We start from the raw sequence: 14,178 nt of genomic DNA, 5'->3' as shown, positions 1-14,178 counted from the left end.
TTTGACACCCCTGGATTAGTATCTCACCTCTTCATAATTTTCTATTCACATAATTGTAGAGAGATTTCTATATAGGAAGAATGGTCTTGATGCAAAATCCTTGCAGCTTGGAAATGATTTCCATTTCCCCCCCCCTTACAGTATAAAATGACATGATGATCTTGATTCAGCAGCAAATATAGTAGCTTATAGTAAATGAAGGAGTGAGATCATGAAAAGATATACGTATTTTATTAATCAACAAGGTCTGCTATTTACTCAGTCTTCACTCCTAGGCAGCCCAGCAAAGGATTCTTTCAATCAATTAACATAGGTCTTCTCACAAATCCAGCTGAATTCATCATAGCACGATACTGGACTCACACCTCCTGCCCCAATAGCAGCACAGTCTTTATCCATTGTTGTTCTAATTGGAAAGCTGTCAACAAGAGCACATTTTTTTTAAAAAAAATCTGAGTTTGGTTCAAGAAATCTAGTAATGTAAAGCATGTAAGATTAATATTAAAAAATATTAATCTTTACAACTCAAACCATTCATTTTTGATAGATTGTGAAGGAATATGGAAAGAAAGAAAGAAAGAAAGAAAGAAAGAAAGAAAGAAAGAAAGAAAGAAAGAAAGAAAGAAAGAAGCTAAAATCCGACATATGCAAAGAAACCAACATGGGAGATTAGCTTTTAGAAAAGAGCAGATTTAAAATGGCACAAAACCTGAACAGAAATCTAACCTTAATAAAAGATCATTTTTTGTTGTACCACTTTTTTCCTTTTTTTTTTTTGCACTATTTGTATTTTTTTTCCTTTGTTCTGGTTTATTAAAGGCAAAAAGGAAATAAAGGTCTGATTATAAATTAAATTGGGAATTAATCCTAATGAATTAAAATATTTTATCCAGAATGCAGAATTAGCTCCTTTGGTCTGTTGGAGCTAAGACAGACTGCATTCTTGAGCTCTTCTTAATTTTTTTTACCAGAAGTAGTACAGTAAGAAATTATTTGGAGTTAAATGAATTGACAAACAATTATAGGATAGAAAGCAGAAGAGTTCCTGTTAGAACTTCAACTCATCTGAAACCACAGTGATCAACATCTCAATTCATTCTGGGCCAATAATGTTAATTAAATAACAACTAGATTTGGCTGCCTCAAAAGTTCACCATATGATAATGCCCCCTTTATAATAAAAATGAATTGTTCTCCTCTGCACATATTAAAAAAAGGCAAAGAAGGAAATAGACCCACCACAATTTGCCTCTGGAGAAACAGAGGTTGCTTAGCTCTGGAAGAATTGAATCAGTGCCTCCGCATCACACACTACTATATTTGTAAGTCAGCATTCATGAAATTATCCTCCTCCTCAATTTTATGGAAGTGTTAGAGTTCCAGAATTAAATTCCCATCTAAAACTGATGCTGAAAATTGGCTACAGATAAATCCTAATTTTAAATATAAATGTGTTGGACCAGTGCATTAAAAAGCATAAAATAGTAAAAATCATAGAGCTTAATAGATATCGTATTTTAACAAAAGGCCCACAGAAAGTGAACAACTGCTACAGCAGTATTTCATTTGAGTTTTCTGTACACAATTCTATGCCAGTGCTTCTTCAGAATTGTGATTCAACACAATTATAGTTCCAAATTATCACTGATAGTGTGCAAACAAAACATAGATCTTTAAAAAATAGTAATGAGTCAGGGACTGGACGCATGGAAAGTATTGGATTCTACCAGTAAATATTCTATGAGCTATAGATGATCCATACTGATAATGATAATGATATTTAAGAAAGGGAAAAAATAAACCTTTGAGAAAATACATTTATAACGATAAGTAGCTAGTTGCAATATTTCCATGCAGATTTAAAAAGGAAGTTGCACATCAATGAAGCAGAACATATAATATTATCACATATTGTATGGGGAAAATAGATCCCTCCCTAAAACAGAGAAGTGGAGAAAAAAAATGAAACATACAGATTCATGTTGTGCTCTTTGTGATCAATCCACTCCCAATGTTTTGCTGATTCAGAGTAGGACAGTCCAATGAAATAATTAGCCATTGCTGTTTTGTTAATAATAAATTCCTGGTGAGAAAGGAAAATAAATATGGAAAATCAAAGGTTCTTCTTAAGGGCCATGACAATCATGAGCAACCTGAAGTAGCCTGAACAGAGAGGTGTAAATTCCCTATACTTTTCATCCTGATGAAGGATATAAGTTGAGTAAATTGCAGATTCAAATTATAGAAGAAGCATCTGCCAAAGTCCCATATTTACTGTTTATAGGTACAGGAATCTTGTTCACTTTCATCTCTAGCTTCTCAAGTGCCATATGAAAGAATCAATTCTGTATAGTTTACTAATGGTGATAAGTGGGGAACAAATATAAATTATGCTTAAAAATTCATGCTCTTCTCAATGTACCAGACATCTGGTAGATCAAATGCTGTTTTCCGACTTCTGATAGCCTTTGCTTGTAAGATTGTGGAGAATCAGTTGATTCCACAGACTTGTTCCATAGCAGCCCCCAACAAATGGCAAAGTGACATTGGAATAGCAGATTGGGGAAGTCTTGATCTCTATTGCTGCTGATGCATCTGTTGACTGTACCCAACACAGAGACATACAGAAGCAGACATACACACATATATGCACCATTGAAAACACATCACTTCCAGAAATACTGTGATTTGAGCCACCCAATAAAGGCAAATTTTGACTGGAAGCAAATATAGAGTACTGTAGTCCTATTCCAAAATAGTTCTGAAGTTTCTCACATGATCCTGTTCAGTTTGGACCCTAAAACATGTTTTGTTTTGGAAAAGAAAATACTGGATCAATCTCCAAAGCAGGCAGGTTTGTTTGGGTATTCAAATTCACTTCAAGATGATTTGGGAAGCTGAAATATTGCTGGTGTTTCTGATGCTAATCAATTTGCAAACTTTTCTCCTTTTAGAATTCACTACAAAATAGAAGAATGCCTGGGCCCCTTCCAGATTATGAGAAGGCACTTTAAAAGTAATTTAAACGTACCAGATGTATATTTACAGATGCTAAGACGTTTTTGCTTAGCACAGAAAGATATAATTCATAGCTGTTTCTCTTGGATCTAAAATAGTATGTTCATACTTCATGAATGTCACTGTGTGACATTCACTCTCCAATTCAAAACTGTACCCATCAAAACTAGAATTTCTTACAAGTAAAAACTATGTCTACTGAGGAACCCAATGACGTATATCATGCATTCTTCAGGATACACTTGCTCTCCTTCCTCTCACTCATAGCTCTCACTGCAGAGTTTATATTTCTTTCAAGCCCTTGCTAACTGTTGATTTCTTTGACTCATGGTTAATCTATCCAAAATGTAAGGTAGGCCTGCCTCACACATTAACCTAAATATTTCTGTATTTCATACTCCATCCTACAATCCATATTCCAACTATGATAAATGAGCTTCCTCTGGAATCCTAAAGTTATATGTTTTGTCAGAAGATTGTGACTGCCTCACTCATTCACTGGATGGTCTAAATTTCCCAGGTTAAAGAGTATAAGAGCATAAACCCTTCAAAGATGAAGTTGGTTTCTTCCTAGGTGACCATAGACTTACCAGTTCCTTTGAGTCACTGATGATCACAAGGTCTGATTTCCATTCTTTACAATCAAGTTGGCTGTTTACCCATGCAGCTTTCTCTTCAGAAAACAAGTAATCATGCCCTCTGAATCGTTCCCACTTTGGTTGCCTCAAAGGAATTCTGACTACAGCAAAAGATTGGAAGGAAGAAATGATTTTGAAAGTGATAATAGGTGCTACTTCAGGAGTGCCAGAAAGATAAAGCATATAAATTCTAAGTAGGGTAATCCTTGTTCCATCCACATTTTATCATTGGAATTTGATTATTATTTCCTGGTACCAATACAAGCATTTTTGTCTTATTTACAGGACACATTGCTATTTCTTGAGAATGTCTTTTTTATAGTGACCGGGAGTCTGTTTTTCTGTTGCACATTGGAGGAAGATGCTAATCTAATTGCTGAATTCCCAATCTGGTTCTCCATTATTCCAGTAAGCTTCCTGCTTCTTGATCTGATTTCTCCTTTCCTCCAGCATAACATTCCGTGAGTGAAAAAGGGGAAAAAACTGTACCCATTGGCCTTCCTTTCCATTAAAATGTGCATCCCCCAGGGCAAGAGGTAGCTTTATGTACAGGTAGAGCTAATGTAACCAGAGCTTAGGTGCCAAAATCCACATGATCACAAGATAACAGATAAGGAGTTTTCTGTATCTTTTTCTTGTTAACTAGTGGCCATCCAGATTTTTGTAGCACAAGAGGCTTGTTCAGGAACCCACTGTTGACTGAAATATCTGGAATCCAGAGCTGTCAAAGTTTGCTCCCTCAGATGTGTTACCAAGTTCTCTGTGTAAACAATTCCTATATGATATCAATAATGCAAGACATTCTGTTACATATCTTGGATGAATAATCTTTATAAGCTACCATATTTCAATGAGTCAGCTCATTAGAAGTGCTAATAATGAAGCTAAACTTAAATATTTTAGACACATAATGTAGAAGAAAGTAGAAAATAATTGTTTTCAGAAAACAAGCTGCCTAAATCCATCATTAATGACACATACCAGAGAGTACAAAAACTTAGAGGACAAGTGGCTGTCAGAAAATCTTGGACATAAAGGCTTGGAAATGACCGAGTAACTGAATAGTCGTTGCATTTAGATGACCACTATAGAGTGGTGTGTGTGAGGTTGTGTGTGTGTATCTCCCTGAGTTCTTTTGTAGCCCATATATGGCAACCCTAACTGGGTCAGTGTCCCAAAGGTGCTTTTCAAAAGGCAACTGGTCTTTCTTCGGGTTTTTCCTTGAAAATGTTTCGCTTCTTACCCAAGAAGCTTCTTCACTTCTTCAGAACTGAAGAAGCTTCTTGGATGAGAAGCGAAACATTTTCAAGGAGAAAAAAAACAAGAATGTCCAGTTGCCTTTTGAAAAGCACCTTTGGGATAACCATGACCTGGATGATTTAGAATCTCCATAGACATGTCTGAGTCAGTATGAAAAACACCATTAAAAAAACATTAAGTGGTAATCAAATGTAGCTAATATTAAGTCGCATCTATTTGTTGCCCTGAGGGAACTTTTAGCCCTGTGATACAGATATGATAATTTAATAAAAATGTGAGAGAAAAACAGCTAGTTTGGGATTTTTAATGTCCCACACAAGATGATTTCAGTTAATTGCCTTCTCCACTCTGTTATAAAATAAAGTTCACAATTTATGTTGCCTAGCCTTTAGACAATCAAAAACGTGAGCTATTTTTTTTTATCTTGATATTCAAAGTTTCACTATAGCAGAGCTACCGTTTTACCAACTCCCCTTTCAATCATCCTTGGCTAATTATCAGATATGAAGGAGAAAAAAAATAATTTCACTTTCTACCTGTGGTAGGAAGCAAGGGAGAAAAGGAAGAGGTCTGCTCAGGAGAAGGGATCCACACTAGGAAACAAAAAATTGGCATCCATCATCATCATCCTGAATGTAAATTGAATTTACATCATCAATACTCAGTGGCATCCAAAATAAAAAAAAAAAGGAATCAGGAGTCATATATGTAACCTTTCTCAGCAAAACTACTCTTCTTTTGACACTAAAAGAAAACAGCTGCAACAAACAGGTAAACACACAGCAAGTTCAAACATATTTTTGCAGGAAATGAACCATGGATTATATCAACAGCACTCAAGTCCATGAAGAGAAAGCACACACACCTATGTTCAGCAAGTCAACCAGCATAGAGATTTTTGCATATTTGTTTTTTAATTCCTTAAGCATTATTATTATAATACTAAGAAAAAAAGAATAGTGATACAAATACAAAGAGAAAGTGTAATAAGGAATAAAGTGTAAGCAACATAACTATCAGATCTTAACTAACCAACAAATCTAAAATATCATGAGGCTAATATATTCTAATATAGCATTAACAACTTTGAGTATTCTAAGATATTTCATATCTGAAATTGAGAAGGTTTTTTTAATTTTTAAAAGCATCCTGAAGACTCCATGAAGAAACATCAGTAGAAGGAATTAATGAGGTCATCATCATCACAAATTCCAAAAGTCCACCAATCAGGTAACTCTTTGATTTTCAAATTCCTAGGCTTCTCAAAGAGGCAACCAACCAGAATCCTGTGCCAGAATTCCTGTGTCTATTTGGTATCACTGGGCAGCTTAATTGGTCTTCCTGGTTTTATAAGAACCAATTATTCCCCTCTAGATGTTGTAGACCCAGTTTATGAACAATACAGCAGAAGACTATGTATGACATATAATGGATTGCACTTTATATTTAGACCCACTCTCTGTGATCATGGAGTCACAGCTGAGGTTTTTAATGCAGCCCCATGTTCTCTATATACTGCTATGTAAAGTCACATCTAGCATCTTAGCATGAAGCAGGACCTACACGTTCTTCAGTCTGCATCATAGGAAGAGATGAGACTTTTCATAAGAGGCATCTCCTCATTTCTCAGCCAATCCCCTCAGTGCATAGTGAGGCAAAGTAATAAGCACACACTGCATCTCAATTGGACCAAATGAGTGGGATGGACATAAGGATCAGGACCTGCTGCTTGCAGAATCTTGACACTTCCTCCATGCATTAAGTAATACAAGAAGGGCACCATCCATCTGCATGTTGAAGATGATGTGTGAGAGCATCTGGAAATCAGGGGCAATCAAATGGAAAAAGCTGCTGGAATTCATGTTATATGGCTGGTCATCTAAAGCCATCAGCTGAAGAACGGCCCATGTCAAACATCTTTTGGACCAACTTATTGCTCATGACTCACAACTGTTTCCACTACTGCATAAGCATCTGAGAAGAACTTTGCCTCTAATTACCAATGCAGTTGCCTAGTGCTGCAAAATGTTGGAGACATCTTTACTCAATTCTACTTAATCCCCTCCCATTCAATGGGGAAAATACTTTTATGTTGAAAACTCCTCTTCTTTGATTGAGAAAAGAGAGTTTCAACATTCAGGATTTTTTCCCACTGAATGCCACATAATACGTTTTTTCCTCAACAGAAATCAAAGTACATTTATACCCCCCTAATCCAGTTATTTTCTAATCTCAGAAATCTCTGGATTGTTATGTAGAGTTACCTGAAGAATTTTCTGTAGTAATGTTCCCCTTTGGAAAGATCTGTGGAACTGAAAGTAAGAGTATTTTTAAATAACAGCTGATAAAAATTCCTCAACACTTCTGCTAAAATAAAATAGGAAGTAAAAGCAATTGCTTTGTCAACGTTATTCATTGTCTGCTGAGGGAGTTGAACCAGGTTCAAAAGAGAGATAAGAGTCAAGCCCTTAGTTTAAATATCAACTTTTCCCTAGGAAAACTTCTCTTCTCCATATCAGTCTATCTATTAATCTGCCTCTTGTTTTCAATGGGATAATAAAGTACACTATAAAAAAGCACTCTTGAGGAATGACTGTGGCATATAAAACACTTCTTTGAAAAACCAAAAACCAGTCGCAAACAATAAGGGTTATTTATATCTTTAGGTATTGAAGCATAGTAAAACATGGAAACTCAAAACATTTCAATAATTAATTAGCCTTATATGCTACCCAGCTCTCAGTTATTCTGAGCTGCTCGTGACAATCAAAGACATTACAATAAAATCAATAAAGCATAAAAAAGATAACAGAAGAGATAATGTATGTACTATATATTAGGGCTTTACCTTTTCAAGTATATATACAGTATATATCCATATTTCAAAACCCCAAAGCCCTTACAGTATATATACACACACATACACATACATACACACACATACATTCATACATACAAGACAGAAAGAAATGAGAAAAGAGACAATGACATAATTATTAAAAAAAACATTTAAAATTTGGCCAGTACTCACAAAAAACAAAAAATAGAGATGTCCCTGTGAACTTGACTAGTAAAAGGAAGACTCCGGGAGCTAATTGCTGCCAATTCATCCTCGTTAATCTGAAAGAGTTCAGTAGCAATTCAGTGACACCCCATGTTTTAACAGGATAATTTTCTAGAGGTACAATTTATCGATCAATAGGCATGACAAATTGAATAACAAACAAATAAATAAACGCATTCCCCCACCCCCCATGTTTTGTATGTCGTTTTAGAGTAGGTGAAAATATTTATAGGGCTAGCAAATTGCCCATTTTTGGGGTGGGCTTTCCACATACCACCCTGGGCTGGCCATGAAAAAGTAGGAGTGGATTTTATGTGAAAAGACCAAAGTGCCATTTACTTCTGAGACTCAAAACAAATTCCTCAGGTTTCAGCAGTGTGTATGTATATATGAATTTTATTATTACATCTGTATTTTACATGAGAATCCTAATTTTTTTAAAAAAATAGTTCTTCATTTCTAACATTGCAGTCCAAGACTTGAGCTAGCCTGGAAGCATCAAACATTTCAGAGTTGAAATTCAGCCCCAAAAAAGAAACTAAAGCAAAACAGATCTCTGAAACAAGTTTAACCCTTATCTTGAAGCATTTTCAGATCATGTAATATTATTGGGTTTCTAAATGAGCAGTCTGCTCTTTGATGGAATGTATAAACACATCTGAATTTTAGAAAAGAAAAGAAAAACAGAAGAAATGGAAATTTTACTTATCAGGAGGATTCTGCAGATATGAGAAAGTGCTCCAATATAATTCTTCAGCAGACAGTAAGTGACTGTCTGAACATTTTTCATGCCCTTTAGATTTATGCACTCTCACTCTGGCTAAGCAACTCTTAAGCCCTAGGAAATTATGCTACTTCTCCCTTTGTGTCAAGATGTTGATGATAGACAATGCACGCCATTGTCTCAGTTATGAAATACTTCCTTTTTCCTAAGCCTTCCTCCCAAGCACTAATTTGGCAGCTAAAGTGGACTTACGCACAAAAGAATAAAATGATGGCTTAGATATTTTTGGACTTAAGAGCTATGAAAATACTTTTACACAGTTTATTAGACATTCTCCAATCGACACTGCCCAAATTTGTTGAATGTCAGCCCCCATAACTGTAGCCTTAAAGAGCACTAAGTTGTAGAAGTGCTGAGCATAAATATCTGGAAAACACAATAAGTTTTAGGTTGAGATCTGCACTAATCCTTTGAATGGCATTCCAGTGGCTATGCACAAAAGGAATAGAATAGAGCTGGAAGGGACCTTGGAGGTCTTCTAGTCCAGCCTTCTGCTGAAGCAGGAGAACCTATACCATCTCAGACAAGTGACTGTCTAGCCTCTTCTTAAAAATCTCCAGTGATGGAGCGCCCACGATTTCTGGAGGCAAGCTGTTCCACTGGTTAATTGTCCTCACTGTCAGGAAGTTTCTCCTTAATTCCAGGTTGCTTCTCTCTTTGATCAGTTTCCAACCATTGTTTCTTGTCCTGCCTTCAGGTGCTTTGGAAAATAATTTGACCCCCTCTTCTTTGTGGCAGCCCCTCAAATACTGGAATACTGCTATCATGTCACTCCTATTCCTTCTTTTCTTTAGACTAGCCAAACTCAAGTCCTGCAGCTGTTCTTCATATGTTTTAGTCTCCAGGCCTTTGATCATCTTAGTTGCTCTTCTCTGAATTTTTTTCCAAACTCTCAACATCTTTTTTGTAGTATGGTAACCAAAATTGGCTGCAGTATTCCAGGTGTGGTCTTACTAGGGTTTTATAAAGCAGTACTAATACTTTGTGTGATCTTGATTCTATGCCTCTGTTTATACAACCCAGGATTGTATTAGCTTTTTTGGCTACTGCTGCACATTGCTGGCTCATGGTCAAGTGATCGTCCACTAGGACTCCAAGGTCCCTCTCACAGTTACTGTTTTTAAGCCAGGTTTCACCTAATCTGTACTTCTACCTTTGATTTTTCCTGCCTAAATGTAAAATTTTGCATTTCTCCACATTGAAACTCATTTTGTTGGATATGGCCCATTGTTCAAGTTTGTCAAGATCTTTTTGGATCCTGAGTTTGTCTTCTGGAGTGTTGGCTACTCCTGCCAGTTTGGTGTCATCTACAAATTTGATAAGTTCCCCTTCTATTCCTTCATCTAAGTCATTGATGAAGATATTGAAGAGTACCGGACCTAAGATGGAACCTTGTGGTATCCCACTTCTTATTTCTCTCCATGTGGATGTAGTGCCATTGAGGACTACTTGTTGAGTACAGTTTGCCAACCAGCTACAGATCCATCTGGTGGTGATGTCTATTCCACCTTTTTCTAGCTTACCAAGGAGTAAGTTGTGGTCTACTTTATCAAATGCTTTACTGAAGTCTAAATATACTACGTCCACAGTATTTTCCTGGTCTATTAGTTTAGTCATTTTATTGAAGATTAGACCCAAGTTATTCGCAAAATCTCTATGATCACATATTCTGCCCACATCTTAAGTCAGGCACTCTCTAATTACACTGTATTTCATAAATTCCTACTTTGTAGGTCAAAGTACACTGGAGTTAAGACTGGGGTCATTCCCCTCCCCCCACCACTATGCAACCATTGAAGAATGAATGCATAATGCATTTCTAAAATAAAATAATATTTTAGCTAAATATCTCTTAACTTGGATCACAAAGGATTCCTAAAGCTACAGAGAAAGAAAGAGAAGAAACAGCCAGGGCCACCTTCCAGGAACTAAGTAAGAAACATGTTTGGAATGCCTGCATCTTTGTGGCTGTGAGACTAAAAGCTGAGGCAGAGGGATCCAAGAACTGTGTATCATAGAGGACCACTACTTTACTATTTGTACAAATGGAAAATCAGAAAACTTTTCTGTCCACATTCTGAGCCTGAGTAGCAGAGATTGTGAAATTGTTCAGACTGGAGTCTCTGATAAAATCTAGTTGTGAAATTGAATAGAAAACAGGAAATTAAGGGAACAAACAACACTGTTTACCCATAACTATGTTGAGTCTTATCCTATTCCAGAAACACTTAAAAAAACAGTAAAATAAATTAAAAGTAGTACAGTGTGTAACAACAGTAGTTTTGTGCATTTTGCTGAGAGGGAAGAGATATAAGATGCCTTATTTCTGGGCTTCTCCAGGTATGCAGCTCTTTTGAAATGTCAAAGAGGAAGGGATGGGAAAAGGGTCTGTTTCTAAATAGAGATGAAAAGGACCCCAATGATCAACTCAACTAAGCCTTACCTACCACATGATTTGAATGTAAGGAAGTGGTATCACAAAAAAACCCATAAAATTCCATAAAATCAGTGTTTTATATATGCAGCATTTTTGATACACAAAAGTATATAAAACAAAAAAAGAAAAATGGAATTAAATGAAAAAAGAAGAAAACATGGTTATGCCGTTTCCCCTTCTTTCTATCAACTCTCATTTATTTTTTCACTCATCCTCTTTGTCCTTAATCCCCAAATGCTGAAATCATCAATTCAATCTTTTATTTCTAACCAAAAAAAAAATCTATATATGCTTTCCAGACTTTCAAAAAAGGTTTTTCTCCTTTTTCCCTGACCAAAAAAAGCAACAGATTCTGTAGAATATGAATAATCATTTGCAATTCCACTTACAGCAGAAAATCTGTGGGGTTTGTGTTTAAAGACTTTTCACTCCAGACCTTCTTTTAACTTGAATACCCACTAGTGACTTATAGTCTTACCTAGCCAAAAATGAGATTATTGAAACCCTGTCACACATTACTGTCATTTTGGCACAACAAAGATTCTAAAGGTAGATAAAATTACCATTACGGGATCCTGCCAATATCCTCTCCACAGTGAGAGATCAGATTTGTGAGATGAATGTTTGAAAGTAGACAGCAGCCAGCTAAACGTACAAAGCCTTTACATCTCAGAATATATTGGCAACAGTATGTGGACTACTTTGCACATCCTGTTTTTCCCAGTGATTCCTTTCATTTGTGTTTACCAGCAATTCTTTGCTTGACTGCTCTCCTACAGAAAGTAGTTATTGTGGTATTATTTCATTCTTGTTTTGAGTCCTTGTAGTAAATCTGTTTCCATTAATTCATTTGAGTAAAGATTGTCCTATTTTTTCTACATAGAATCCAGAGGGACATTGCTGACAGAAAATGGCATATATGATAGAGAAAGACACCTCTAAGCTTATATGTGTACTTGAAGGAGCCTGTGGTGGTGGTGCTGGTATATCTATAGACAGACCATATTAGAATCATTCTTCTGTTGGATTGAAAGATAAGTGCATTTGGATTTTTTAAAAAACCAGTTACCATTTGAGGAAGAAAAATCTATCAGAAATGTCAATTGTAAAAATGGATTGTCAAAATTAAAAGTGGAGTCTTACTTATGGATAGAGGAACTGCCTGGAGAATGATTTCTTAATCATTTCCTCTCAAAGGATTCTTCATCTAAGAGCAAGATATAATAATGCATTTTTCTGCCCAGTGGGCGTAGGAAAAAAAAGGTCTGTAGAATACATTCACTGCTCTTTATCATCATGTGAATTGTGTAGTCCTGTGTTTAATTGCTAATTCCCTAAACACAATAATACCCTTTCAGAAACAATGCACAGACATAGCCTGCCTAAGGTTTCAAACTGCATTTTGAAAGGGTGCTTTGAAGTCCATTTTAAGTGAATCTGTGCATGTCATTTGCTTTACCTCTTAGAGAAGGCATTAGCTGAGCTAAATTAAATGAGGCTCAAAATCAGGTCTCTCAGCTGGCATGAAGACAGAAATATTGAGAGTTGCAAATTTGATCAGATAAGAACTGAGGGAGACGGAAAGAATATTTTTATTCATTTCCCTCTTCCTTCAGTTCAAAATTGCCTTCCCCAGGCAAATTGGAGTATTCAAATCTAATTCCAGGAGGGAACAGATTCGAGACAAGAAAAAAATACCTTCCAGAGGAATTATAAGCAATCCGGATTTAAAACAAAAGAGGAAAAATGATAGAGAAGGCAGAATGACTTCCTGGGGATTGGTGGGCATGCTGGCCAGAGGAAGGAATAGGATCTGGGCAAGTTGTCATCAACCAGACCAGGAGAGTTCAGATGGGAATGGAGAAGTATCTGACAGCAATGGCTATGGCAAAAGAGAAACCAAGAACAGCAGCATGCAACACAGAATAGATGGTTCGGCAAGGAGAGCCACCAATACAGCTTTCACTACCAAGTGACCAAAATGATCTCTAAGAGGTAATGCACACTTGGAATACTGCATCCAGTTTTGGTCATCGCGATGTAAAAAAGATGTTGAGACTCTAGAAAGAGTACAGAGAAGAGCAACAAAGATGATCAGGGGACTGGAGGCTAAAACACATAAGGAATGGTTGCTGGAATTGGGTATGTCTAGTTTAATGAAGAGAAGGACGAGGGGGGACATGATAGCAGTATTCCAATATATCAGGGGCTGCCACAAAGAAGAGGGAGTCAAGCTATTCTCCAAAGTGCCTGAAGGCAGGACAAGAAGCAACGGGTGAAAACTAATCAAGGAGAGAAGCAACCTAGAACTAAGGAGAAACTTCCTGACAGTTAGAACAATTAACCAGTGGAACAACCTGCCTCCAGAAGCAGTGAATGCGGTGAAGTTTTTAAGAAGAGACTGGAGAGCCATTTCTCTGAAAGGTATAGGTCTCCTGCTTGAGCAGAGGGCTGGACTAGAAGACCTCCCAGATCCCTTCCAACTCTGTTATTCTGTTATTCTGATATCAGAATGAATGAATGAGTTTACCAACTCTCTAGAAATGGTTATATTGTCCATTCTGGAGGCTCAAGGCCTGAATAAAAGGAAAACTGACCATGGCAACCATTCTGAATTGAACCATATAGAAATTTTAGATAATGCCCATAGTTTAATTGTGTAGGTCTAACTGGCATAATTGCAGGTTTAATCTAGGGATCATCATTAGAGGCCAAGGAAATCAGAAGGGCAAAATTTGAAATGCCTGACTAGGTCATGGTCATCACATGCCCCCATCATAATGTATATTTTTGGTTATAACTGTATGCAATCCTCCAAGGGGGACTCCAGCTGATTCCAAAATGATATTACCTGTGCTAAGGATTAAACAGTGGAAAATAAATATTTATGCATAGTAAGGAAAAATCCTTAACTCAGATTAAAACTCACCCCCACAAATACATACACACACCATTCTTAAAGGATGGGTTGTTCTGT

General features: G+C 36.5%; 1 protein-coding gene across 1 annotated transcript; it reads right to left on the bottom strand.

Moving 5' to 3' along the window:
• Positions 1 to 209: 209 nt before the first annotated feature.
• Positions 210 to 8,824, bottom strand: LOC120308765 (C-type lectin domain family 5 member A-like). The gene is made up of 7 exons (XM_039345240.1): positions 8,686 to 8,824; positions 7,948 to 8,036; positions 7,181 to 7,228; positions 5,453 to 5,509; positions 3,609 to 3,757; positions 1,974 to 2,083; positions 210 to 418 (listed from the first exon to the last, which is right to left on the bottom strand). Exons 2-7 carry the CDS (start codon positions 8,024 to 8,026, stop codon positions 301 to 303), a joined length of 561 nt encoding a protein of 186 aa, XP_039201174.1. The 5' UTR covers positions 8,027 to 8,036; positions 8,686 to 8,824; the 3' UTR covers positions 210 to 300.
• Between the last annotated feature and the right edge of the window lie 5,354 nt (positions 8,825 to 14,178).

Source organism: Crotalus tigris, unplaced genomic scaffold, assembly GCF_016545835.1.
Source record: "Crotalus tigris isolate CLP2741 ecotype Arizona unplaced genomic scaffold, ASM1654583v1 scf7180000017946.1269602, whole genome shotgun sequence".
Taxonomy (NCBI): Eukaryota; Metazoa; Chordata; class Lepidosauria; order Squamata; family Viperidae; genus Crotalus; species Crotalus tigris.
This window is presented reverse-complemented; position numbering and strand designations above follow the sequence as displayed.

What these genes read in the sequence shown, in the direction of transcription:
- LOC120308765 (XM_039345240.1), bottom strand. Translation starts at nt 8,026, where the DNA reads ATGAATTGGCAGCAATTAGCTCCCGGAGTCTTCCTTTTACTAGTCAAG. An exon ending in TACTACAGAAAATTCTTCAG is followed by an intron (nt 5,510 to 7,180) that starts GTAACTCTACAT and finishes TTTGTTTCCTAG; the next exon opens with TGTGGATCCCTTCTCCTGAG. An exon ending in TCAGTGACTCAAAGGAACTG is followed by an intron (nt 2,084 to 3,608) that starts GTAAGTCTATGG and finishes CTTTCTCACCAG; the next exon opens with GAATTTATTATTAACAAAAC.